Source organism: Tachyglossus aculeatus, chromosome X1 (assembly GCF_015852505.1).
Source record: "Tachyglossus aculeatus isolate mTacAcu1 chromosome X1, mTacAcu1.pri, whole genome shotgun sequence".
Classification (NCBI taxonomy): domain Eukaryota; kingdom Metazoa; phylum Chordata; class Mammalia; order Monotremata; family Tachyglossidae; genus Tachyglossus; species Tachyglossus aculeatus.
Window position 1 is genome coordinate 54,411,772 of NC_052101.1, and position 27,690 is coordinate 54,439,461.

The 27,690-nt window shown below is 45.4% G+C and overlaps 1 protein-coding gene across 2 annotated transcripts; it reads left to right on the forward strand.

Annotated features, from left to right (window-relative positions):
- The first annotated feature begins 934 nt into the window (after window positions 1–934).
- On the forward strand, window positions 935–27,055 carry RBSN (rabenosyn, RAB effector). Of its 2 annotated transcripts, none has more exons than XM_038772116.1 (12): window positions 935–1,083; window positions 2,897–3,196; window positions 10,658–10,798; window positions 13,018–13,118; window positions 13,858–13,903; window positions 13,997–14,158; window positions 14,774–15,015; window positions 17,497–17,567; window positions 21,337–21,423; window positions 22,559–22,661; window positions 23,181–23,285; window positions 23,636–27,055. In XM_038772116.1, the coding sequence occupies exons 2-12, from the start codon at window positions 3,049–3,051 to the stop codon at window positions 24,722–24,724; spliced, it is 2,295 nt and encodes a 764-aa protein (XP_038628044.1). In that variant the 5' UTR covers window positions 935–1,083; window positions 2,897–3,048; the 3' UTR covers window positions 24,725–27,055. The 2 variants fall into 2 exon arrangements, with proteins under 2 accessions (XP_038628044.1, XP_038628045.1); XM_038772117.1 differs by having other exon boundaries at window positions 935–1,056.
- The last annotated feature ends 635 nt before the right edge of the window (window positions 27,056–27,690 follow it).

Sequence of the window (27,690 nt, forward strand, 5' to 3'; positions counted from 1 at the left end):
CAAGAGCCCGGGCTTGGGAGTCGGAGGACGTGTGTTCTAATCCCGACTCTGCCACCTGTCTGCTGTGTGACCTTGGACGAGCCGCTTCACTTCTCTGTGCCTCAGTTACCGCATCTGCAAAATGGGGATAAAGACTATGAGCCCCTCGGGGGGTCAACCTGATGAGCCTGTCTCTCTCTACTCCAGTGCTTGGCACATAGCAAGCGCATACCAAACGCCTGTGAGCCCGTTGTTGGGTAGGGACCATCTCTATATGTTGCCGACTTGTACTTCCCAACCGCTTAATCACCATCATCATCAATCGTATTTATTGAGCGCTTACTGTGTGCAGAGCACTGTACTAAGCGCTTGGGAAGTACAAGTTGGCAACATATAGAGACAGTCCCTTACTTAATACAGTGCGCTGCACACAGTAAGCGCTCAATAAATACGACTGAATGAATTATAATTACCCAGTGCAGGTACGCAATAAACACTACCGATTGAGTTGTTCAGTCTCCACTCGGAAGAAAGTTGCTCTATCCTCTGCTCGTCTCTGGCAACCCGCTGCAGCCATCTAGACTATGAGCCTGCTGTGGGCAGGGATTGTCTCTCTTTATTACCGGATTGTACTTCCCAAGCGCTTAGTACCGTGCTCTGCACACAGTAAGCGCTCAATACATATGAATGAATGAACGGATGAATTTCGGGCTTTGGAGCCCCCAGCCCCGCTCAGCCAGGACGCGTCTGACCTAGGCCCCCACCTCCCCCGGAAAGCCCCCCAAGCCGGCGGGCTCCGGGGATGCAGTTCAGGGCCCGCGGAGTCCCCCGCAGCTCGCTCTCCGGCCCGCTGCGTTGCCCGCCCCACCCCACGCAGGCGCGCGCACGCACGAGTGCCCGCCCCCTCGATGATTCGGCGCTCGGCCGGGCCGGTTCGAGGATTCGGCGCTCGGCTGGGCGCCGCCAGCCTTCCTGTCAAGGGCCGAGACGATGGCTACGTGATGGCTTCCCGGGGCCCGTGAGGCGGAGGAGGGGGAGGAGAATGAGGAGAATGAGGAGAGGGCCACCCGCCGCAGGGTAGTATCACCCGCCGAGGCGGTGCCGGTAGGGGAATCCCCTGGCGCCGGGACTGGGGGAGGGCTTCACCGAGGAGGGGCCTCTCGGCGGGCTGCCGGGGAAAAAGGGTGTGGGGGCCAGCGAGAAGGCCAGGGGAAGCCCAGCGGCTCCGGGGGGATTAGGAATGGGGCGTTTAGGGATGACCCCTGAAAAGGGGAACTGCGAAATGGTGACCAAGTGCCAGCCGGGATCCTCGGCAAAGGCGGAAAGGGAGGCATTGGGCCTTGGACCCTTAATAATAATAATAATGATGGTATCTGGTAAACGCTTACTATGTGCCAGGCACTGTACTAAGCGTTGGGAGGGATCCAAGTAAATCGGATCCTTGTCCCACGTGGGGCTCGCGGTCTCCACCCCCATTTTCCCGATGAGGTAACTGAGGCCCAGAGAAGTGAAGTGATTTGCCCAAGGTCCCACAGCCTACAAGTTGCGGAGATCTCACGACCTTCCGACTCCCAGGCCCGGGTTCTAGCCACTAGGCCAGCGCTGCTTCTTGGAAGCGATTGAGACTAGCCCCGGCCTCAAGGGCTTCGGCCAGTCCTCCCTCATTCGCCCTTCAGATGCCTGAGCTTCAAGATAAAGGCCTGGATTCCAGACAGAACTACGGGCGGGGGTGGAGGCCTTCCTGCCTCGGCCATCTGTCTCGGTAGAAAGGTGATGTGTTATACAGCTAGTTAGGGAAGGGCCTTAGAAGTGAAAATACCACTTGCGAGACGTGCCGCTAATGTGGGCGTTTTGGTTTTGTTTTTTCACCCCCAAAGCGGCAATTCCCAACGCCAAGTTGGCAAAGCCGAGTAATAATTCTGCCCTTTAAGTGTTTGGTGCTGGCCAAAAGTATCGAGCTAAGCGTGGAGGTAGAAGATGATTTGTGGGATCTGTTAAGTGTTTATTATTATGGTTGGGAGAGCAGGTATCTTGTTTCCCCCCTTTACGGATAAAACTGAGGCACAGAGAGGTTAAGTGACTTGTCGACAGTCAGACAGCAGGCCAGTGGCAGAGCTGGGATCAGGACCCGGGTCTCCTGACTCCCACTGTCCCTGTGAGCTTTCTGCCAGGCCTTCTTTTGTTAATCAGGAGATCCTCTTAAATGAATTTGTGTACGCCTGTGGGTGCTTATCGCTTTATCGCTTTTTAAAATCCATAAGTATTCCTTGCACGTGCCCACCACAGCACGATGGACTTTATCCTTGTAGTTACATAGTGATTGTGGTCAACATCTCGTTCTTTGCTGCAAATTTGTGGTGGGATTCAGAAAGAAAGAGATGGGAGAACATAGGCTCGGTGAGCTTCTCAAGGAGAAACTGCTCTGTAGATGAAGCATATTCTAGCAGTGAGATATTTGCGCTCCAGGTTACTATTCAGAGAAATTCCACTATTAGGAGACTTGGCTAACTCTGCCTTGTGGAGTGTGTGTAAGGTATCGATGATATAAGACACACAGGCTTTGGTGGCATGTCAGTATGGGCACGGAAGGTTGCGTGAATTGCATCAACGGAGTTTAATTCCTGATTGTCTCTCCCGCATTTAAGGTCCTGTTTGAACTTGACTGGGGAAGTCTTAGTTTCCACCTCACTGTGTGTGAATGTTTAAGGTCTCTCTGAGTCAGAAAGCACTGCAGAGAAGGAGCATCTACATCTGATTGGACCCCAGACTTTTGAAGTTGACGTGTTGCAAACAATTTGAGGCCGGTGCTGTAAAAGTGCCTCTGGGACAGGCTTGCTTAAATGATGTGTATCCTTGTTGCATTACCAAGAAGTTGAGCTAATCTTGCTGAATTGGCCTTTTTCTCTCCCTTTTTCAGGGCTTCTCTTGCACTGCAGAGAAGAAACCACCGTGGGATAATGTCACCTCCCCACTACTAATGCATTGTTTCATTAAGCTAATGTTCTTGGACAACATGCTGTTATTCTATTGCTGAGATTTTTACCTTCTAGAGGCGATAAAACCACCATCATGGCATCGATTGATGACCCTGGGGAAGTGAGGGAGGGCTTCCTCTGCCCCCTGTGCCTGAAGGATCTGCAGTCTTTTTATCAGCTTCACTCTCACTATGAAGAGGAGCATTCCACTGAGGACAGAGATGTCAAAGGGCAGATAAAAAGTAAGGCATGAAGATTGCTTTTCCTCCATTCCTTTTGTCACATAGTGTACCCTGCGATGGAAAAATGCTGTAACATCTCTCACTCCCTTAAAGTCCTCATTTGCAGAAAAAGCACACTTTGTACTCACTAGCTACCATTTCCTCCCCGTTTTTATTGAGCCACCAACCTCTGTGAGAGCTGCCAAGGAATGGATTTCCTGTTTCTTCATATACCATTTTCTCACTTCCTCAGTAACTCACAGACTTTGCTTCTCCTGCTTTTAGCTCTCTCACTGAAGGGATTGACTCTGGTAGTCTGAAGAGGGTGGAAGGGGAAGAGAAGCCAACTTCCCTCTCGCCCCAGGTGGATTTTAACTACAAAATAGCGTAGGTAATTACAGCTTTCAGTCTCAAAACCATGGCTTGGTAGAGTTTTAAGGACAGGTAAATGGTGAAACAGTAGCACTTGGTAAATTTCTCTTTAGAATCTGTGGATTAGCAGTTTTATTTGGACACCGTTATAGAGGGGCACGTGGAAGCAGTAGAAGACACGATCTCTACTTTTGGAGCTTTACAGTCTAATGGAGATGACAAACTGGAATAGATAGAAATAGTAAGCACAAATGGATTTAAAAAAGAAAGGGGGCAGAAGAGTGCCGAGGTGGTTGATGGAATGATCGGAGGGAAAAGTTATTAAGGTCGGCTATCAAGGAGGGTCTGTTTGAGTGCTTATCTAGCTCTTGGGGGAGTATACTACAGTAGAGTCGGTAGATATTTTTCTTGCCCACAAGGAGCTGATAGTCTAGAGGAGAAGTTGACTTCAGAGTAAGAAGGAGAGGGATGCTGTTTGAAGCTGTGTAGGGGTGTTCCAGGTAGTGGGGGAAAACAGTGGTTCAGAGGCAGGAGAGTTGAGAGCTACTAATGGTTAAAGAGGCTTGACTGGGACAGTTGAAGAACACGAGTTGGGTTGTAGCAGAAAAGCAGGTGAGTAAGAGGTGGCCAGCTGATGGACAGTTTAGAAGCTGACAGTCTGGAGTTCTCGATTTTATACAAGAAGCATTGGGTAACTTGTTCCGGTGTTTGTGGGAGTATGATTCATGCAGCTATATGTCAGACTGACATATTATTAGCACATACATACATCCAGTGGCTACCAATCAACCTACGGATCAGGCAGAAACTCCTCACCCTCGGCTTCAAGGCTCTCCATCACCTCGCCCCCTCCTACCTCACCTCCCTTCTCTCCTTCTACAGCCCAGCCCGCACCCTCCGCTCCTCTGCTGTTATTCTATTGCTAATCTCCTCACCGTGCCTCATTCTCGCCTGTCCCACCGTCGACCCCCGGCCCACGTCATCCCCCTGGCCTGGAATGCCCTCCCTCTGCCCATCCGCCAAGCTAGCTCTCTTCCTCCCTTCAAGGCCCTACTGAGAGCTCACCTCCTTCAGGAGGCCTTCCCAGACTGAGCCCCCTCCTTCCTCTCCCCCTCCTCCCCCTCTCCATCCCCCCGCCTTACCTCCTTCCCTTCCCCACAGCACCTGTATATATGTATATATGTTTGTACATATTTATTACTCTATTTTACTTGAACATATCTATACTATTTATTTTATTTTGTTAATATGTTTGGTTTTGTTCTCTGTCTCCCCCTTCTAGACTGTGAGCCCACTGTTGGGTAGGGACCGTCTCTATGTGTTGCCAACTTGTGCTTCCCAAGCGCTTAGTACTCTGCACACAGTAAGCGCTCAATAAATATGATTGATTAATTGATACAAGGTTAATAAGGAGGCTGCTATTAGTAGGCCCCTCTGGAAGTGGTGAGGAGTTATACCAGGGTGAACAGGGAGGGGTAAATCCATAAAATGCTGTAGGGGAAGAACCAGCGGGATTTAGAGGAAGAGCAGATTGAACTCCAATTTACAACATGCGTAGTATGTTGGATTAGGATCCATACTATATTATGGACATTATTAGACTTTTGATTATCCAAGATATTTTCAGTTGGGCCTACCTTGAATAAGTGAGATGCTGCTGAATAACTATGACACTGTAGGTTGTGAGGTCATGTCAAACTTTTATTTTCTGATATACAGGTAGAACTTGGCTATAATGACATTTGAGGGCACACCCCCCCAAAAAAAAAACAAAACCAAAAAAAATGGCTCCAGTGGTGGTTCAAAAAGGAATAATACTCCATTAGTTGCATCGTTTGAGTATCTCACCTAGACCATGCTGTGTTGGAAGCTGTACCAGGACTGATGTTCCAAGAGATGATATCGATCCAGGTTCTACTTGTTTTTAACCTTTTTAGGAGATATTTTTTAAGTTTAGGCATTCCTGAGTGAGAGTTTTTTTTATTAGTTTACATTTCTAAAATATTTCAGATTTTTTTTTACTTGAAATAGGAGAAATGATGTGACTAGATTCCTTTTCTTTAAGGGTGTACTTAAAGCTTCCTTAAGTGCCCCCAGGAAATCCAAATTCTCTCTCCCCCCCCACTTTCCTTTTGGGTTAAATTCATCAGAGTTAGGAAATTGATGTAACACCTCATAGTGCTACTGGAACTTTTAGCTTTAAAATCAATCAGTCGTATTTATTGAGTGCTTACTGTGTGCAGAGCACTGTACTAAGCGCTTGGGAAGTACAAGTTGGCAACATATAGAGACAGTCCCTACCCAACAGTGGGCTCACAGTCTAAAAGGGGGAGACAGAGAACAAAACCAAGCATACTAACACAATAAAATAAATAGAATAGATATGTACAAGCAAAATAAATAAATAGAGTAATAAATATGTACAAACATATATACGTATATACAGGTGCTGTGGGGAAGGGAAGGAGGTAAGATGAGAGGGATGGAGAGGGGGGTCAGGGGGAGAGGAAGGAAGGGGCTCAGTCTGGGAAGGCCTCCTGGAGGAGGTGAGCTCTCAGTAGGGCCTTGAAGGGCGGAAGAGAGCTAGCTTGGCGGATGGGCAGAGGGAGGGCATTCCAGGCCCGGGGGATGACGTGGGCTGGGGGTCGATGGCGGGACAGGCGAGAACGAGGCACGGTGAGGGATTAGCGGCAGAGGAGCAGAGGGTGTGGGCTGGGCTGTAGAAGGAGAGAAGGGAGGTGAGGTAGGAGGGGGCGAGGTGATGGAGAGCCTTGAAGCCGAGGGTGAGGAGTTTCTGCCTGATGCGCAGATTGATTGGTAGCCACTGGAGATTTTTGAGGAGGGGAGTAACATGCCCAGAGCGTTTCTGGACAAAGACAATCCGGGCAGCAGCATGAAGTATGGATTGAAGTGGGGAGAGACACGAGGATGGGAGATCAGAGAGAAGGCTGGTGCAGTAGTCCAGACAGGATAGGATGAGAGCTTGAATGAGCAGGGTAGCGGTTTGGATAGAGAGGAAAGGGCGGATCTTGGCAATGTTGCGGAGCTGAGACCAGCAGGTTTTGGTGACGGCTTGGATGTGAGGGGTGAATGAGAGAGCGGAGTCGAGGATGACACCAAGGTTGCAGGCTTGTGAGACGGGAAGGATGGTAGTGCCGCCAACAGAGATGGGAAAGTCAGGGAGAGGGCAGGGTGTGGGAGGGAAGACAAGGAGTTCAGTCTTGGACATGTTGAGTTTAAGGTGGCGGGCAGACATCCAGATGGAGATGTCCTGAAGGCAAGAGGAGATGCGAGCCTGGAGAGAGGGGGAGAGAGCAGGGGCAGAGATGTGATCTGGGTGTCATCAGCGGAGATGATAGTTGAAGCCGTGGGAGCAAATGAGGTCACCCAGGGAGTGAGTGTAGATCGAGAACAGAAGGGGACCAAACACTGAACCTTGGGGAACCCCCACAGTACGGGGATGGGAGGGGGAGGAGGAGCCTGCAAAAGAGACTGAGCAATAAATGAGAATTTAAAACACTCTTTTTAGCTTCCAAAATGTATCATTTGTCAATTTTAATAGTCAACATAAAAGGTTTGTATGAAGCTTTGTCAAAATGAACTGCTTTTCTTTCCCTGCCCCACTCCCTTCATAGTTACTTGTTTAAGAAAGGGGGGAAAAAAAACCCCAGCAGCTGTTGATCCCAAAGTATCTACCCCAGTGCTTGATGCATAGTGTTTAACAAATACCATAAAAAAGAAAAAATATAACCCAAGAACTTTTGTAACTGAGGCTAACAATCTTAATCCCCATTTTACATCTGAGGTAATTGAAGCACAGAGAAGTGAAGTGACTTGCCCAAATTCACACAGCAGACAAGTGGTGGAGCCAGGATTAGAACCCAGGTTCTTTTGACTCCCAGGCTCATGATCTATCCACTAGGCCATGATTTATACCAGGTCTGTACAGTTACTCTCTGCTTTTGAATTTTTAGAGAAAACTTCTGTTTTAGCCATGTTTCCACTGTTCCCCTGCCTCCCCATGCCAGCTCATATTCATGATATTCGGCTTATGCGCGTGCAGCTACATCTGTTTCAGATTTCCTCTCTTCTGCCTTGGTTTCCCCAACACACCTCTGCCCTGAGGTATTTTTTGAGTGCTTACAGTGTACAGAGCCCTGGACTAAACACTTGGAGAAGTTCAATACAATAGAGTTGATAGACATGATCCCTGACCACAAGGAGCTGGTTTCAATCTACAGGGAGAGACAGATGTTAAAAGAAATTACAGGGAGGGGAAATAGTAGAGTAAAAGGATATGTACATAAATGCTGTGGGCCTGCGGTGGGGTGAGTTTTCACCATAATTACTGGTACAGTCAAGCAGGATTTACTCAGGTTCTTTAGGACTTTTTTTCAGCTGTTGTAAGCTCCTTGTGGGCAGAGAATGTGCCCACCCACTCTCCCAAGTGCTTAGTACATTGCTCCACACACAGGAAGCACTCAACAAATACTACTGATTAAACAAGATAGAGAATCAAGAAAATTAACAAATATTGGCAAATAGCTATGGTGTCCACACCTGAGTTGCTAATGAAGATTTGAGTCATTTCTCCTGGAGGCTTTTTTGGTTTGGTTTTGTGTTCTGAATCAGGTTAATTGTGAACAGATTAATATTACTCTAGTGTAATGGCAAGGGAAAAAAGGGCAGATTGCCAGGAAGCTTTGCAGTGACACTGAATAATGGTTAAATGGCTTGCTCAGTCTATTTACAATGGCCCAGCTAAATATTGTCTGCTAAAGTACACTGGTGTCTACTAACACCAATTTCCTGTCTTGTAACCCTTTGTTCAGGTCCACTTGCTTCCCTCCCTTTGTTATTTACTTGACTTTTAAACGTTTTGTTTTTTTGTTTTTGTCCAAGAGTTCTCAGTTTCATTTTCCCAAATCAGTTGAAAAAATGCAGAATGAAACATATTCCGCTGAAGGCTGTAAACTTCTGCTTGTGGGTAGGGATCGTGTCTGCCAACTCCCTTGTGTGGTTCTCTCCCAGGCGCTCTGCACACAATAAACACTCAACAGATACCATTGATTGACTGAAGGGCTCTATAGACAGGGTGATTGCTCACTTGGCCACTTGTCTGCTGTGTGGCCTTGGGCAAGCCACTTAACTTCTTTGTGCCTCAGTAACCTCATCTGGAAAATGGGGATTAAGACTGTGAGCCCCAAGTGGGACAACCTGATTACCTTGTATCTACCCCAGTGCTTCGAAAAGTGCTTGGCACATAGTAAGTGCTTAACAAATACCATCATTATTACTTGGCATGTCTCATTAAATGTGTTTTCTATTATTTTGTCAGTCACAACTTAGTCATCCTGTTATCCAGGCTTCTGAGGTGCCCTCACTCTGCTGAGAACGCTGTCTCAAGCAGCAACTAGAACCCAGGGGATTGATTGACAAGGTTTTTTGCTAACTGTTGCTTGCTACTGTTGCTGCTATTAGCCTACACTCTCTAAATGAGGTCTCTGGCAGATCATGAGCCTGAGGCAGTCAGAAACATCACCAGGTGCTACAGATAGTTGATTCAGCCACAACCAAAGGGCAAGTCTATAGGCACAAAGAGTGGCAAAGATATTTCACATGTTAGTCTTTTCAGTCACATCTGCACACCCAGATAAACACCACCCTGTAGGGTTATCTTTTTAAAATAAATGACAGCTCACTGTTAGAGTTTTCCTTTAAAACTAGTGTTTAAAGTAATGCTACTTATGCAACAAAAGAAAGTCATTTTCAACAAATAGTTAAGATGGAGAGAGGTGAAATGTTAGAAATGATTTGGGCTCTCTACTGGACTGCTCTTTGCTCTCACCAATGACTTTCCTTTTGGATTTTTTTTCATTCTTAAGGTTTGGAATATACACTGATCACTTTTTACAGTAGTAAGAACAAACAGAGCACAAAAGATGATCAGAATGTAATCATTTTGAGAGCAGGAGCATCTCTTCTGTTTAGTAGGGGTGTATAGACTGGGACCGTGTTCTTGTAACAAGAAGCAAGGGTTTTACTGTGATGACCATGTCTCTCTCCACTTCAATCCATACTTCATGCTGCTGCCTGGATTGTCTGTCCAGAAACGCTCTGGGCATTTTACTCCCCTCCTCAAAAATCTCCAGTGGCTACCAGTCAATCTGCACATCAGGCAGAAACTCCTCACCCTCGGCTTCAAGGCTCTCCATCACTTCGCCCCTTCCTACCACACCTCCCTTCTCTCCTTCTACAGCCCAGCCCGCACCCTCTGCTCCTCTGCCGCTAATCTCCTCACTGTGCCTCGTTCTCACCTGTCCCGCCGTCGACCCCCGGCCCACGTCATCCCCTGGGCCTGGAATGCCCTCCCTCTGCCCATCCGCCAAGCTAGTTCTCTTCCTCCCTTCAAGGCCCTACTGAGAGCTCACCTCCTCCAGGAGGCCTTCCCAGACTGAGCCCCTTCCTTCCTCTCCCCCTCGTCCCCCTCTCCATCCCTCTCATCTTACCTCCTTCCCTTCCCCACAGCACCTGTATATATGTATATATGTTTGTACATATTTATTACTCTATTTATTTTACTTGTACATATCTATTCTATTTATTTTATTTTGTTAATATGTTTGGTTTTGTTCTCTGTATCCCCCTCTTAGACTGTGAGCCCACTGTTGGGTAGGGACTGTCTCTATATGTTGCCAACTTGTACTTCCCAAGCGCTTAGTACAGTGCTCTGCACACAAGCGATCAATAAATACGATTGATTGATTGACCAGCATCACTGACACAGATGCAAAAAAGCGTGGTACTTTTTATTCACAAATGTGTAGTATTCATTGCATTTGCTTGCTCCTAGAGTTTAAAACTTAATTTGAAAAATCTCTTAATATGACAGATTAAACTCATTTCCCTTGATAGACTGCAAAACAAAAGGTGCTAAGAAAATAACCAAGTGGTGGGCTATGTCATCTCTCTAGGCCTTGCTTGTCCTATGGGAGACTTTGTGATATCTCAAGGTGTTTGAAAGGAATACTGTTGCTTAAAGACACACCAATAATGCACTTGAATGTTATGACTGGGTTCAGCGATTCAGTAGGTGATCCGTTTTTCAAGGTCTGGTCCAGAAGGCTAAGAAAGCAAAGAATAAATTGCTGAAACGGGATGGAGATGACCGAACGGAATCTGGGACCCAGGGATACGAGTCTTTCAGCTATGGAGGGGTGGATCCGTACATGTGGGAACCTCAGGAACTTGGTAAGAACCTGGGGAATGCCAAAGATTCTGTACACGGAGTTGGTATGTTGCCTGTCTGTTTTTACTGAAATGCCTGTATTCTGTAAGTTGGCCAGTGAACATTACCCTGAATTGAACTAATCGATTTCCCCCTAGGCTGTAAGCTCGTTGTGGACAGGGAACTTGTCTACCAACTCTGTTTCATTGTACTCTCCCAAGCGCTTAGGACAGCAATCTGCACACAAAGTGCTCAGTAAATACCACTCATTGATTTGCCCTTTAATGCTAATATTTAATAATAATAATGATGATGGCATTTATTCAGCGCTTACGATGTGCAAAGCACTGTTCTAAGCACTGGGGAGGTTACAAGGTGATCAGGTTGTCCCACGGGGGGGCTCACAGTCTTAATCCCCATTTTACAGATGAGGTAACTGAGGCTCAGAGAAGTGAAGTGACTTGCCCAGAGTCACACAGCTGATAATGGGCGGAGCCGGGATTTGAACCCATGACCTCTGCCTCCAAAGCCCGTGCTCTTTCCACTGAGCCACACTCCTACCGTGCTCCTGGAAGATGAATTATTTGAGGCCGTAAAGTCCTTGAACAAAATGCAAAGCAACAGTAGACAATTGAGTGTCTTTTTGATGTATTTGTTTACAGTTCTGTTTGAATGAATGTGGTATTTTGATTTAAAAGCCTAAAAACCAGGCAGATGAGAAATTGGAGCTACATCAGTTCTTGCCGGTTGTTTGGAATACCAGTTCGCATATCGGCGCCTTATCCTTGGCGTTTCTGAAATTGTCAGCTCTGGCATCACCATTTGGGTTATAAAAATACAATGTAATAATTTAGACTTTGTAAGTACCTATCATTGTGTGGCACTTTCCTAGTAGACTTGCTCTTCCACATATACTTTTGACTGAATGAGAAGCAGGGTGGTCTAGTGGAAAGAGCACAGACCTGGGAGTTAGGGGACCTGGGTCCTAATCCCACCTCTGCTGCCAGCCTGCTGTGTGACCTTGTACCAATCACATAGCTTCTCTGTGCTTCAGTTCCCTCAAATGGGGATTGACTACCTGTCTTCCCTCCCCATTAGAGAGCCCCATGTGGGAGAGGGACTGGGTCTGACCTGATCATATCTTATCTACCGCAGTACTTGGCACAAAATGTAATTGTGCTTGACACTATCACCACTTAACATTAAGTACTTACTGTATGCAGAGCACTGTACTAAACGCTGGAGTAATTACCCAATCCGATTGAGATCCAGTCTCAGGCTCACAGTCTAAGTGGCAGAGGACAAAAACATAGAATAAGAGACTATCAAAATTCAACCATAAAAATAGCACTAAGAAGCGTCAATAAAAGTACTTGGAGAGAGGGCAGTCTTCCAGTACCTCACCACATCCAGGTAAACAGTTCTCAGTGACAAACGAAAAACCTGGAAGGCAGGCTTGGCTCCTGTGGCACTGTGGGAGGGAAGAGAGGAGGGGAGGGGACGGGGAACTGCACTGTATGCTAGGTGGGCAGCACAACTTCCACCCTCTGCTGTTGATTATAAATGGAAAATGGCTTCATTGCTTGGGCCCCGGTTCCTCTTTCGTTACAAATTAAGCACTGACCAAGGCAGATTGAACATTTGCAAAAGAGTTTGCTGCTGAGGGGTTTTTCTAGCACAGCTATAGCTTTTTCTTTGCCTTTTAAAACATTCGAGAAGTTGGGATCCAGCATTTTAGGCGTCTTGGCAGCTGGGGGAGGGCCCAGACCTCAAGGCAGAGTTTCAGGTCAGAGGAGTGCCCTAAAACCCTAGAATTCCTGTCGGCTTGTCAAATGGACTGTATTATCACAGCAGAGCCTTTGGTGTCTGACCAATCGAACCCCAAACGGCTGCCCTCCCTGAGAAGTGGCAGTAGGGCTGGAGAGAGACCCTACCTATGGAGGTCTGGGAGAGAAAAGGAGAGACTGGTTTCTCCACAGCTGGCTACCTCTCATTACCTCCCCTTTCCGAAATTCCCCTCACCATTGCTCTGTGGTATCTACCACCATCCTCTACCTCCTCCAGATTCCTCCCTCCACTTGCTTTCCGACATTTGACAGGGCCCTTAGTCAAATTACGTTTGGACTCAGGAAACGGGTAGCCAGTGAAAGAGATGAAAGATTTCTTTGAATTTGGACCATTCAAGGCCATAAGGCTAAATCAGTAGACTTAAGTTGTTTCTTTTCCTACACCCCTCCCCCAGGTGCTGTGAGAAGCCATCTTTCCGACTTTAAAAAACACCGAGCTGCCAGAATCGACCACTATGTTGTTGAAGTCAATAAATTAATAATCAGGTTAGAGAAGGTAAATTTGTGGGGGGTTTTTTGTTTTGTTTTGATTTACCAAATCCAGTATAGATTTGTTAGCAAGGTCAAGGCCTGCAGGTTTTTATTTGAAATGTTTCTAAATGCCTGATGCTATGGTATCAATATTCCATGCTTCACACCAAGATCGAGAGGACGTGGAAGCTCAAAGAAGTCACTGAGTCTCTTGATTTCTGTTTTACCAGAGGGTTGACACTCCTATTTTTACCGTCTTTTCTCCACTGTCTGACTGTAACTAGAATCCTGACCCTGAAAGGCCTTTGGGCTTTTAGTGAGAATCACAGGCTCTTCTTCTGCATGTCCCATTGAAACCCCCCAATTGGACATAGTTTGTTATGTCTTCTAGATACCGTGCTAATGACGATGGAGCAAATGGCGGGGTGGGGGGGGGGCGGTGCGGGAGGGTCATTCTAGAATTGCTAGGTACTTCTGTGAGCAATGTATACCCTGGGGCAAGTTTACAGTGCAGGGAGCACTCCAGACTGGCGATTCCATTCTAATTGCGAAGAAACTGTTCCAGTTCCAGGGTTGCCTTGTTTTACTCATCTGCTTAAAACCACTCATTTGGTTTTGTGGAATTATTTTTTGACTAGTTGTGTAGTACAGGTACCACTTCAAGGGTTTGGAAATGAAGTTGTTTGGATTCCCGCGTAATAACTCTTGTTTTACAAAAAAAAGTGCCAAACCTGCATAATCACAGTTCACTTTCTCCTCGTCAGCTTACGGCATTTGACAGAACAAATACTGAGGCTGCTAAAATAAGAGGTGTGTTCAGCTCTTCTGTCAAACTCATTTTGTTAAGAGCATCTTTGTGTCTGACAAAGCTCATTTAAAAGTTTTCTTGGTTTTCCTTAAAAGCAATAGAAAAGTCTGTTGTGCCTTGGGTCAGCGATCAGGATGTTCCCTTCTGTCCAGACTGTGGAAATAAGTTCAGCATTCGCAATCGCCGTCACCACTGCCGCCTTTGTGGATCAATCATGTGCAAGAGGTGTATGGAGCTCGTCAGTCTTCCCTTGGCAAGTAGGTATCAGAAGATGCCATGGGCCTGCCCACATCTCATTGATTCCAGGCATTGGGCCCAGGGTGTTAATTGTCATTTGGAGCATTCTCGGCAGGAAAAACAGCACTGTCATTTAAAGTTTTGGGGATTAGTTTCACCCGACTGGCAGAAATACTGCTCATTATTCCCATGGGGTGAGGCCGGGAGGAGGTAGGGTAGGCTTCGGTGTATGTGAGCACAAGGGGAGTGGCTTTTGAATTTTTCAATCGGCTGGGTACTCTGCCCCCCACCATTTTACCCACAAATAGCCAGGCGTACCCTTCTATCATTTCCCTCCCCCCACAGCACATACAGGTACACAGAGGCAGAGTGCCCGTCTTATCCCCAAATTCACAAGCTGCTACTTACTTAACTGACCCTTGAAACAGAGGTTGGGCATCATGCAGGAGACCGTGAACAATATCCCGGGGCCTCTTGGAATGGGATCTTCTCAGGAGAACAGTGGCACCTCTCTTTCCAAACCCTTGCGGAATGCCAGGCCCCGGTTTGGCGCTTTTCTAGTAATGGGAGGGGAAAATTCTGCTGTTGGCTGCCTTGTGATCATCACTGAGTTGTGTGTATTTGTATATTTACAGGCAAGCTCACCAGTGCTAGCAAAGAGGCCTTGACCTCTCATACCAGTCCCAACCAATCCCCTAACAGTGTCCATGGCTCCCGGCGGGGCAGCATCAGTAGTGTGAGCAGTGTGAGCTCTGTATTGGATGAGAAGGATGATGACCGAATTCGCTGCTGTGGACACTGTAAAGAAACCCTGCTTAAGAGAGAGCATCAGATTGATGAGAAGGAATACATTCCTGACATTGTGAAATTTTATGAGGTGCTGTGATACTGTCATGTCTAATAAGCTAAGCAGGTGTAGGCTTTCAGCATGTGGTGGGAAGATTCCTCATGTTACCCTGGATGCTTCAGTCCGAGCATGAGCACTTTTTAATTTGTTACTGTGCCCATGTTCAGGGGGTCCTGGGGAAGTGAGAGAAGAGGGTATCGGAAGCCAAAGCTGCCACCTCTTCTGGGTTCAAGCTGCTCTTTTGCAGTCTGGCTCCCCTCCGTTGAGTCCTTCATGGGCAGGAAAATCTGGGGCCTGGCAGAGCCTACCCTGGCCTGTAGCTGTGCAAAGCCCATACCCCGACTGCTGAACCTCACCTGCCGGAGGCAGAGCCATGAGTGCAGGGAGAGAGGGACTTATATTCATGTGCAACAATAGGTGGGGTCACAACTGCCATGCATACCGGAGGGCCACTGTCTCCTCTTCCCCCTTGGCTCCAGGAATCCTGAGCCAGGCCTGTGCTTGTGCAGTACTCTAGCCTAAGGTGTCCCTGCCGCCCAAGAGAAGGCAGAGTGGACAAAGCAGATTGGTGGGATTATCTGGAGTACGGCCCTTTTTTTGCAGGATTTGCCTTTGCCGGCTGTAAGCCATCAGGGGAATGTCCCCCTTTGAGTCATTTCCGGTCTTGTCCTCTTTTGTATCAGAGAGCTCTGTTGTCTTGGAAGGTGCCACCTAATAATTATGGTGTTTGTTAAGTACTTACTCTGTCCTAAGTGCTAGGTTAGGTATATTTGAATATCAGGTCGGCCACGGTCTCTGTCCCACCTGGGGCTCAAAGATCTATTCTATCTTCACTTTACAAGTGAGGAAGCTGGAAATGCAGAAAAGTTAAGTGACCTGCCCAAAATCACACAGCAGGCCAGGCAGAGCTGGGAAGAGAACCTGGGTCTTGTAATTCCAGACTCTTGCTCTTCCCATTAGGCCATGCTGCCACCCTAACCTTTAAGGCGAACTCATCATCGTCAATTCTTAGAGCCCTTAAGAATAATAATAATAATAATGGCATTTATTAAACACTTACTCTGTGCAAAGCACTGTTCTAAGTGCTGGGGGAGATACAAGGTGATCAGGTTGTACCACGGGGGGCTCACATTCTTCATCCCCATTTTACTGATGAGGAAACTGAGGCTCAGAGAAGTCAAGTGACTTGCCCAAAGTCACACAGCTGACAAGTGGAGGAGGTGGGATTAGAACCCATGACCTCTGACTCCCAAGTCCACACTCTTTCTGCTGAGCCACACTGCTTCTCTAATGGATGAACCGTAGAGTCTGGCTGAGGTTTTTATTTTGAATAATTCTCTTCTGACATTTCACCCCCTCTGGTAATTTCAGTTGGATGTGGTGGTTATTTTCATTACCTATCTTAAACCATTATATGCCCAGTTCTTTTTTTTTTTAAATGGTATTTGTTAGTCGCTTACTATATGCCAGACACTGTACTGAGTGCTGGGGTAGATACCAGATAATCAGGTTGGACACAATCCTTGTCCCACATAGGGCCCCACAGTTTTTTAATCCCCATCTTACAGAGGAGGTAACGGAAGCACAGAGAAGTTAAGTGACTTGCTCAAGGTCACACAGCAGACAGGTGGCGGAGCCGGGGTTAATAGTAATAGTAATTATGGCATTTGTTAAGCACTTACTATGTGCCAAGCACTGTTCTGAGCACTGAGTTAGAACCCAGGTCCTCTGATTCCCAGGCCCATGCTCTTTTCAGTAGGCCGCACAGTTTCCCTAAGTTCTCCTATAATACGAGGGTTGTCCTCTTGCAAAAGCCTGCATTGAGGAAAACACACTGTAGAACTCGCCCATTCCGATGCCAGTTACTTTCATTCATTCAATCGTATTTATTGAGTACTTACTGTGAGCAGAGCACTGTACATTCATGCAGGCAACCCACTCAGCCCAGAGTGAACACACAAATTGTTAGCAAAACAGCATGTACTGGGACAGGTTTATCTGGGGCAGTGAATGAAAGTATAGTAGAAATATGAAATGGCACCAACAATTATTTTTCTAGAGGCAAATATTGATTGGCAGGGTGGGATGAGAAGAAAGAGTGTGGACTTCTTAAAGACTTTTTCAGATTTCTCAAAGGCCAACACTTTGGGGATGGATCTTAGCACTTTTTCTATTATGCTCTCTTTGAGGACTCTTCCCCCTCCTCACCCCAACTGTAAACAGCTTGTTTTTGTTTGGGGTTTTTTGTTTTGTGTTTTTAATCTCCTTTAAACTCACTGGTGGGCAGACTGGTTTAGTACCCTGATTTAACCCTGCTTCCCTCAGGAACAGTAATTCCAAAGTGCTTCCTGATTTCCTTTTCCCTAATACAAAAGGATTAGTATTTATAAAGGAGACTTGAAAATTATTTTGAAAGGATAACTTTTTGCATTTCTTCATAGGGGATATTAATATTGTTTGGGACATTTTAATGAGTAAGGCTACTTTAACATGTTTTTTATTCTTTCTCAGAAACTACGGTATTATATGGAAACCGTTGAACAGAAAGCCCCTGAATATATTAGGATGGCAGCATCTTTAAAGTAAGCGTGTGTGTGTGTGTGTGTGTGTTCATGTTTTAGCCATATGGGATAGATGCCGAATGTCCATTTTTTGTCTAAAAGAACAGCCATCTCTTAGATACAACTCAATAGCTGAGCAGAAAAATGTCTCTATTGTTTTCATCTTTTTCAGTGTCATTGATAGCTTTCAGTTTTCTGAACGATATATGAAATTAAAGGGTGAACTCCGGGAGGTTTTGAACTTGTTCATGCTTTAGGGGTCAGTTGGGATTGTTTATGAGTTTTTTTTTCTCAGTGGCATTAACAGCCGTGTTTGTGCCATTGTTGTCCAGATCTGGGAAAATTAGGCAGCAGATTTCAGAGAAAAATTTTTGTCCTTTGGGTGGCTTTCTGGGAAGCGGTCTGAGGGTGACTGCTGAATGGAAATGTTTGTATCCTCTTAGTTTGATGCTAACAAGCTAAGTATGCCAACAACTTGGTAATGCATAAAGTGCTCTCAGGTCTCCCTCTCTCAATATGCCACTTTCTGCCAGAGCCAGAAGCCTTTCACTTATATGTGTCTAGGCCAAGCATGAACAAGAACAGGATATAATAGCACAGTGACGGACACTTAACTGTAGGATGTGTGTATTAAAGTAATTTAGGGTCATTATGTCACCCTTTATAGAGTGTATGCATAGAAAACTCTAGCCAAACCTTGAATGAATCCAGGATGCCTGGATTTTATGTCCTACCCTGATTAGGCATGGAGGGAACAGGCCTACACTTTGCCTCCAGATCCAACTGGCTACCATCCAGTGCTGACCCAGAGGAAGATAATGGGGAAAGGTAGAGGAGGGCAGAAGGGAAAGAGGGAGGAGATAAGCATAGGATGGTGGGGGTTGGGAGGGGGGAGGGAAGGTAGAGAAAATTGTCATGGGGGAACCAAAAAGGAAGTAGTTGAAGGACTCGAGATTGGCTAAACTGAAGCCAGTAGAGAGAACATTGTGGGGCATAAGACTCTGGGAAAAGGGAGACAAGGAAAGCAAGATGGTAAGCGGAGGTCTGAGGAAGCAAGTAGCTAAACTTAAAAGAAAATCAAGTGAAGGAAACTCCTTTTTAAAAAAACAACAACAACAAACAAACAGGAAAAAGAAAGCCAAAAGGAAAAGAGGGATTATGGGAGTGGGGGAAGCCTCTCAAGCACCAACCATACAAGTAAAGTTTGTACAACCAGCAGCCTAGCTCCAGGTTGAAAGGGCTGACACTGCCAAGGACACTTTCTGGAACTCGCAAGGGGCTCTGAGCAAGCAGTGTCCACCCACCCCCGGACTCCTGGAGAGTTGTCCCCAGTAATGGTAGCAGTAGCATTTCTAGCGTGGAGTAGGAGGGGCAGTCTCGGTTCCCTTTTCCCCCTATTAGCCAGCTGTACTCCACCTGGAATATCATCTGGGGAAGGAAAGAGAGATAGACAGACACTTCCTTCCTCTCCGTTGGTCTCTCTCTGTTTACTCCTTTCCTGCGTCCTAATCCTGGATTCACTGCCCCTGTCTCATGAACATTGGTGAAAAAAGCAATATTTCTTGCAGACACGATTTCATTTCCTTTTGTTTTGCTCAGTGTATTAGGTTAAAATTTCAAATGTATTTGCAATTTATAGTTTTTAAAAAGTCCAGCCTAGCTGTAATACAGTGCTCTGCACATAGTTAAGTGTCCAATAAATACTGATGAGGAGGATGATGAGTTTAAATATATAAACACAAATGCAGCCCATCCCCAAGAATGAGTTATGTCTCCATGAGGAGACATAACAGAGGTTTTTGTTACATCTGAGAAGCCTGCCCATCCAGTGAAGTGATGAATATAATCAGAACTTTTTTTTAGTATAAAACCAGGAAAAAAATATGTAAAACAAAAAAAGCTGGAGTACAAGAACACTTACAGGGGGAGTTAATGCAGGAAGGAAGAAAATTTAGATACCTGAAAATCCAAGCAATATGTTTCCCAAAAAAAGCCATATGAACGATTAGAGCCAAAAATATTAGAAAAGTGTGAGGTGACAAGAGATGCTTGCAAAGAAGTCAAAATTAGAAAGAAAAGATAAGAAGAAAAAGAACAGGGGAGAACATCACCTATAAAAGCCATGCAAAGAACAGGCATTTCAGCTAGTTTGAAATCTGCATCTAGTTAATCTAAGTCACCACTTAGGACACAAGCTAAACCTAAATTTGTATGTAAATGCTGATGTGAAAAGATAGCCAATGTTCATTTAGCCTAAGTTTTTCCATGGGTAGAAAAGCATTTTCTAAGTGCAGTATATTTAAAAACTCATTTACTGCTGGTCTTTCCCTAAAGTCCCTGGAGTAAGATAGTTGTGAGCAGGGAATGTGTCTGCTAACTTTGTTATATTGTACTCTCCCAAGTGAGAGTACAGTGAGAGTATTGTCTTATAACTTGTACAGTGCTCTGCATTCAGTAAGTGCCTATTAAATATGATTGATCACACTTCAGAGAACTTTTTTTTCCTATATTAAGTGCTTACTATAGGGCAGGCACTGTCCTAAGTGCTGGGGTCACACTTTGGAGAACTTTTTTTTTCTTCCCTATATTAAGTGCCTACTATAGGGCAGGCACTATCCTAAGTGCTGGGGTAGATACAAACTAACCAGATTGAACACAGGCCATTACCTCAGAACACAGGCTGAGGTAACTGAGGCACAGAGAACTGACGTGACTTGCCCAAGGTCACAGCAGACAGTTGTCAATGCCAGAATTAGAACCCAGGTCTTTCTGACCCCCAGGCCCATGCTCCTTTATTAGGCCACGTTACTTCCCAGTGTGAGAGGCAACAGAAAGCCACCCAAAAAAGTAGCTTGTAAGATTGACTCTCTACCCCACGAATATTAAATCCAAAACATTAACCAGTCCACACATTTTAACCAGCCAGATTTGACTTTCCTAGAATAGAACCTGTATTATTTTCTCTTTAGCACACGTTGTTCCTCACTCTTTCCATTTCCAAGACTGTTTTTGGTTGAGACCTTCCAGGTTATTTTCTTCGCTTTAGTAAAAGAGATGTCCGTTTCTCCAGTAAATCACAAGCAGCCTATGAGGAAAAAGCAAATGGCTTTCTAATCTGATTTGTGGCTTGCTCTAGCTGACGCACTTGAAGTATTTACTCCCAAACCTTATTAGATGTAGTGGGCTGGAGAAAATACAATTACACAGACTTGTTTTCATGAAGAGGATAAGTACTAGTTTGTGCAGATCTCAAGTCAATCAATGGTAGTGATTGAGCACTTACTATGTGCAGAACACTACTCAGTGCTTGGGAGAGTGAGTGTATCATTCTCATTCTGTTATAGGATGGGATAGCTAGTTTCCAAATCGATTATTGTGTTATAACTTGTATACATGTGATCCTGGAATATTTCGTATACTATATGATTTGATTAGTTACTATAGCTTTATGGTGCTACCTGTTTTTTCTCTCCGATGATGATTTCTGGTGGGTAGGTCAGGAGCCTTTGGTGAAAGACTTTTTTTTTTTTTTGCAGTGGCTTCCAGCAGCATGACCAGATGGCTCTGCAGTTGGAAGTCATCACTGAATGGGTTGCCTAGCAGTCACAATTAAGCTACTGTGAGATGGCAAACAGGCTACCTCACAAAGGGGGAAGGGGAGTAGGGGGTTGAAGCTTGCTGTAGGGAAACTGGGACCAACCTCTGGCCTGGTAGGCACTGTAGATTTTTGTGAAGTTCCACAGTTGGAGGGATATAACTTAATGCAAATAAATGTATGCTTTCTTCTTAGTGCTGGAGAGACGTCCTACAACCTGGAACATGCTAATAATCTCAGAGTAGAAGTGCAGAAAGTATATGAGTTAATAGATGCTTTAAGGTAAGGAGTGATGTTTTGAAAAGAGTTGAAACATGGGCAATGTATTGGCCATCCCAGGATGCCACTTTTCATTTTAAGTATTGGTGTGAACTTGGGGGTGGGGCTTGGAGGAGAGAGGAGAAAAGGGAGGGAATTTTAGGGGGAGGAAGAGAAGGGAAGGAAGAGGAAGTAAAAGGCCCCAAAGGAAAAGCTCCACCTCATTCTCTACCCCCTCCAATCCGCACCAGGGTTGGATGCAAGCGGCTCCCTTGTCCCTGCTCCAGAGCTGTCCACCTGCTTGCCCTAATACCTCTCCGCTCCCCCCCCACAACACTCCCCTGCACTGCTCCCGAAGTTTTGTTGCCACAGTTTAGCTGCAGCTCCAGAGTTCTGCCTTCCACTTCCACCCAGCCTTCAGTCGTGTCCTGAGAAACCCAGCTCGCACTACAAACCCCACCCCCCCTCACGCCACTTGTGCCACAACTCAGTTTACACCATGAGGACTGGAGTCTGCCCTGCTTGTGCCATGGAGGCTTCAGCCCCAGGGGAGAGCCAAGAGGTGGCAGAGTGGCAGGTGTAGCTCTATTACCCTTCCAGTTTGAACAACTCTGGGTGCATAGTTACCAGAGTGGACACCTAAGCCTGCATGTGATTGGTCAATTAATAGCATCCGAGCACTTACTGGGGGCAGAGCACAAGAGACATGATCCATGTCTTTAGAGTTTTATGATAATGGAATGGTGAAATGCTAACTGCTCTGCCCATAGTTTTGCAGTCATGTGGATGAGTATAAAGGTGCTGTCCAAAATGTATGTGTGTGTGGGTGGGTGGGGGAGGTAAGTACTGATGAGATTAAAAAATAAATTATAAGGATTTTTAAGGCTTTTCAGAGTGCTCTATCATTCTGAAATAATCCATAAACATCCATGCTGCATGCTGATATTTGTTCTTTTTACAGATCAGGATGTGAAGACCCTCTGGTGTTAGGGATCTATAATGAGAGGCCGATGATGAAAACTCTCTGATCTTTCCCCCAGTCTTTCATTTGGCCCCATTTCCTTATGTGAAAGCTGCAGCATTGAATCTGAGATAAACTAACCGTTGTGTGTACTTTACCAGTAGAGAACAGTGCACTGATGCGCTTGTTTTCCTTCAGTAAGAAGATTTTAACTCTAGGCTTGAACCAGAATCCTCAGCCACATCCAAAAGCTTTGCAGCTTCAGAGAATGATAAGATACTCAGCTACACTCTTTGTACAGGTAAAACCCTATGTATGGTGCAAAAGACCAAAATTCTACCCATCCACCGTTCCTGCAGCAGTTAAGACAAACAGCTTTTTTATTATGGAATTAGAATTTCAGACTGTAAACTTGGATTTTTGTTTTCTTCCTCTGTATGCTCTCAGAGCCCTATTTTAACAGCCTTCAGGGAGCATAATTGACTCCTTGACAAAAGTTCCTGCACTTCTGATTTCCAAGAGAAATATTTCAGAATGTTTAAGGCACTTTTGAAATAAATTATACCGAAAGTTTCAGGGTGCCTTTTAGGAATTGTCAAGTTTGATTCTCAAGCAGAATTTCTGACTGGCTTTAAAAGCTTAGATTATTTTTATCCAAGCAGCTCTTGTTGTCACTAACAGGAAATCAATTGCTGAGGCTGAGGAAATTCTGGCTTGGGGTGGCTTCTCTTTAGGGCTAGTGGAGTTTTGTTGTTCTTAAGCATAAGAAGCAGGTCTTTAAAAGCAGTACATTTCAAATCCATTTGTGATTCTCTCACAGGAAAAGCTGCTTGGTCTCATGTCCCTACCAACTCAAAAGCAGTATGAAGAATTGAAGGAGAAAAGTAAACAAGACATGGAAAAAAGGATGCAAATGGAGAGACAGGTAAAGGTTGGGTTCTGGAATGAATACTCTATTACCTCTTAAGTAACTGGATACTTTCTCATCACTCATCTGGGGAATTTTGTTGCCTTCTTGAGTTTTCTGGCGATCAGAAATCGGAGAGATGGAGACCACGGTGCCTCTGCTCTGAAGTGAATTTTACTGTTGATGCTTATCACCCCACTACTCCAAACCCTCCGGGATACAGTTTTTGCCTCCTTGGTCCAGAGCCACTGGAGCACTCACGGTCACCAAAGTTTTGTGGTGCCAGTGTTACTTGTGTGGGTGATATATTGGAGGCCTTGTTGAATTGGGTTCAACGTTTCTCCTGTTTTGATTTGGATTCACAACAGGGCGCCCTGGATTCTCATAGAAGAGCGGATGAGAGGCAGAAAGACTTGGTGATTAGAGCTACGGCCAATGGTGAAGAGGTCCAGACCAGAGAAAACACCGTAAGGAAGTCAGAAGGCTGGCTCCCCACATCCAGCGGGCCCCGCCAAAGCGAGCTTTCTGATCCCCTCCTCCAACAGATCGACAACATAACGTCCTTCATTAAGCAGGCAAAGGCGGCTAATCGACTGGATGAAGTCCGCATGCTACGAGAGAATCTGCGCCAGCTCCAAGATGAGTATGACCAGCAGCAAACAGAGAAGGCCATTGAACTGTCCAAGAGACAGGCCGAGGAAGAGGATATGCAGCGGGAGCAGCTCCAAGTGTTGAGGGAGAAGGAATGGGAAAGGGAACGGCGGCAAGCAGAATTTCAGCACTCACAGACTTGCTCCGAGGCCAGAGAGATCAAGCCGTTTCAGCTAGAGGCTGGGAAAGATCGCTGGAGTCAGCTAGAACAAGCTTTGGACCTGGATGCCCCTCAGCCTTCCCAGCTCCCTTCTCCAAGTGCGATCCAGGAATCCATCTTTGACGTTCCCCAGCAGAGCACTGGATTGCAACAGAATGAGGTGGTTGCCTGGAACCCCTTTGAGGAAGAGGAGGCCTCCAAGGAGGGAGAGAAAGACCCCTTTAATCCATTTGCCGAAGACCTGTCTCCCAGGGCTTCCTCACCCTGCCCAGTCCTCCCTGGCGGGAAGAAAGAATATAATCCCTTCGAAGATGAGGATGAGGAAACAGCAAATAATGGAATCGTATCTGCTTCTAATCCCTTTGAGGAGGGTGAATGTTTACCTCGGAAGCCTTCGGGCCCTCAGAGTCCCGGCAACCCATTTGAGAAATTGGCTTCTACCAATCCTTTTGATGTGGATGACGAAAATGGGGTGGAGACCGAGGAGCTCATAGAAGAGGATCTGCTTCTCCAGCAAATCGACAACATCAAGGCCTACATCTTCGATGCCAAGCACAGTGGCCGCCTAGATGAGGTGGAGGTTCTGACCGAAAACTTGAAGGAGCTCAAGCGCACGCTAGCCAAGCAGAAGGAGAAAGACAACTGATGGAAGCAAGGGCAGTCATGTACCAGCTGAATTGGCTGTGCTAAGGCACCCTTACAGCGGGTGATGATGGAAAATGGGGGTTTTAATGAACGAAGGGGAAGAATTAGGATGCACAGGTTGACACCATTTTGAATTTTGGGCCCTGCACTTTGATTACGGTCTTTCCACTACAGTTTAATGAAGAGGTTAAGAGCACAGCAATGAAAAACATGCTATGGCTGTCTTCCTGGTCTCAGATTTTTTTTTTTGTCATTTTTACTTTAAAGGATTATCATTTCATCAGAAAACAGACATGTAATGAAGTGCAATGCAGCTTTGTAGGAAAGCAGTAGAAAGTAGTTGGGAGCAGGGATCAATCTAGCCACTTCTCTTCTGCTGGGCAGTATTACAGGTCAGTTGTAAAAAAAAATGGCCTTCCGCCAATCAAAGACCGCTATGCATTCTTCAAACCTGTGTGAGTCTGAAGCTGTTGGAAGGGGAATAACAAATGGGTGGAGTTCATAGTATCTTCTGTAAATCATTATTTGAGGATTTTGTCTCAATGTGGGATATTGTGTAGCCCTCACCTAGCCTGTATCCAGTGCTCTGCCCACTGTTATGTCTTCTGAACTAGCGTCTGGATTTTAGGAGGTGCGGACACTCCGGCACAGCCCACAGCCAGGGAGCCGCATGTGAGGTAGGATTGATAGCTAAATTTAGTACAAACCAAAGTGCGTTTTAGAAAATAGTATCTTTGGAGAAAGAAAATTCAATTCCTAATCATGTCTCTAGAAAGTACAAAAGAACAAAAAGAGCGTTTGCTCAGGTGCAGATCATGGAGGAGTTGGGTGGGGGAGGTGCACTCTGTGGCTTTGGGGAGGTGGGGAGGACAGTGCAATGCTTCCCTAAAGTATAAGAAAAAGGTTCTTTAAAACAAGTGTTGACTTTAATAATGTGGATGAGATGTTTTTCTGTATGTTTTTAGTAGCAAGAGAATCAAATGCCTTTGGTTTTTAACTCAACATGGGATCATTGCAATAACACTAGAATATTTTACTCAGCATGGAAGGATCACAGATAGAAAGTGAAGCATTTAGTTTTACCTCTGGTGATGTGGCTCTGGGGATCCTAACTTATTAAAATAGCACGGACTTTACATTTTGCATAATCACAGATGAAGTCTTTCCTACATCAGATCTGTTAATGTGGCAGTTTAATTCCTACCACAGATAATTTATTAATGATGGTGAAAGGGTTTAGACTAACTTAATTTACGACTTTGCTGATTCTGATGGACATTTGAGCTGTGAAGTCATGTGTTCCCAGTGGTTTCGCTCCCGAAAAAAAACACAACATCTGTACCTAACGAAGCTGCTAAAACAACTCCCTAACTGTAGCCACCCCTGCCACGGGGAAAACGGTAAGTGTGGGGAGGAGAACTTTTCTCTGGAGCAGGGTGGGTAAGGATCTGTTTAGGAACTCATGAGATCTTATTGTCCCTGTGAGGACGATTTTTAACCTGTAATTTCAATTAGATCAGTTCACTGACTATCTTTTAAATTAGTAGTCTCTAAACTTCTAGGAAGAGATAGGGGTACAAAGACTATTTTGGAGTCTGCAAAAGCTAATTAAATGTACAGAATAAAACCAATTCAATCCCTCATCTAAACGTAAAATTCTGAGTACTTCAAGAACCCTACGGTGAATGGCCAATGCACAGTAAAATTTAATCAGGATTTATGATTCCAAAGAACTGATCTAACCCTCAAATTTGGAACCTCTGAAAATCAATCATGCAGGTATCTTGAACTTTTTCCACAACCCCCTTATTTCAGACCAGCTGCAGTGTCTTAAAATGTGGAAATATTTCTCTTCGTGGAAGTCTGTTAACAGGTTTGAAGCAAAGCAGTTTCATTCCCCTAAGTCAGAGTTGTTACTGGATGCAATGGGAGGGTGGGTTTTTTTTTTCTCACGTCTGATGTAAAAATGGAAAAAAAATGTATTGGTATTTCAGTTTGTCATCGACTGAGGGGAGACCTCATTATATCAATTGTATCTCACTTGTATTTTCCAGCTTAATACACTAAACATACTTACTGTATGTGTTACAATGTTACTTCTGCTGTCAAAATACTAGGTTTATACTTCATGAGTAAAAGTCATCATGTCCAGTGTAGACCACACACCTTATTAAGGAGCTGCATGGAAACACAAACTGTGTACTAAAACACAGAACTGGGCATCTCATCCCAAACTGAATGTGGTGTTTGTTAAAATCTGCTCATTTGCATGTACTACTTCTGACATCCCTGTACCAAGACATTTTTAAAAAAATAAAGTAATGAATGCTGACATTTTTTAAAAACAGATTCTACTTCCTTACCTCACCTTAAAATGGAAATCTGGCAAACAAAGTGGAGGTGTAAAGGAATGCTGCGTTTACAATTTCTTCACTGCCTCCATTTTACTGAGGAAAACAACGTGGTCTAAAAGAGGCAAACTATACACTTGTGGGGAAAAAAAAACTTATCCTGGCTGCTGTATATCCTGGCTGGTCTTGTCCCAGGCTCATTTTTAATTCAACAAGGATATGGGAAAGCTGTCTGGTCCAACCTGAGCATGAGAGGTGGCACTCACACTCCTTTCCCCGGTAAATCCATATTACTCCCTCACAGAGATCTCTGCTCTCTTGACCCCATCCATCTTTCTGAGTGCCTCACACCCCACCTCGCTTCCCTCTCCTCTCTACCCAGTCTTGATGATCAGATTACTGCTCTCAACTCTACCCTTTCTACTCAGCTAGACTCACTCGCTCCCCTTTCCCTTTGCCGCTCTCGTACCACTAACCCTCAGCCCTGGATCACTGCCTTCGCTCTTATGCTCGAGCTGCCGAATGCCGCTGGCGAAAGTCTAAACACCATGCCAACCTTGTTCACTTCAAGTTTATCCTTTCCTGCCTTAACTCAGCCCTCTCCTCTGCCAGACAA

Bases quoted from the DNA above. Each gene is read 5' to 3' on its own strand.
- RBSN (XM_038772116.1), top strand. From the start codon at position 3,049: ATGGCATCGATTGATGACCCTGGGGAAGTGAGGGAGGGCTTCCTCTGC. The intron at 3,197-10,657 runs GTAAGGCATGAA...CCGTTTTTCAAG, and splicing joins TGTCAAAGGGCAGATAAAAA to GTCTGGTCCAGAAGGCTAAG. The intron at 10,799-13,017 runs GTAAGAACCTGG...CCCCTCCCCCAG, and splicing joins GTGGGAACCTCAGGAACTTG to GTGCTGTGAGAAGCCATCTT.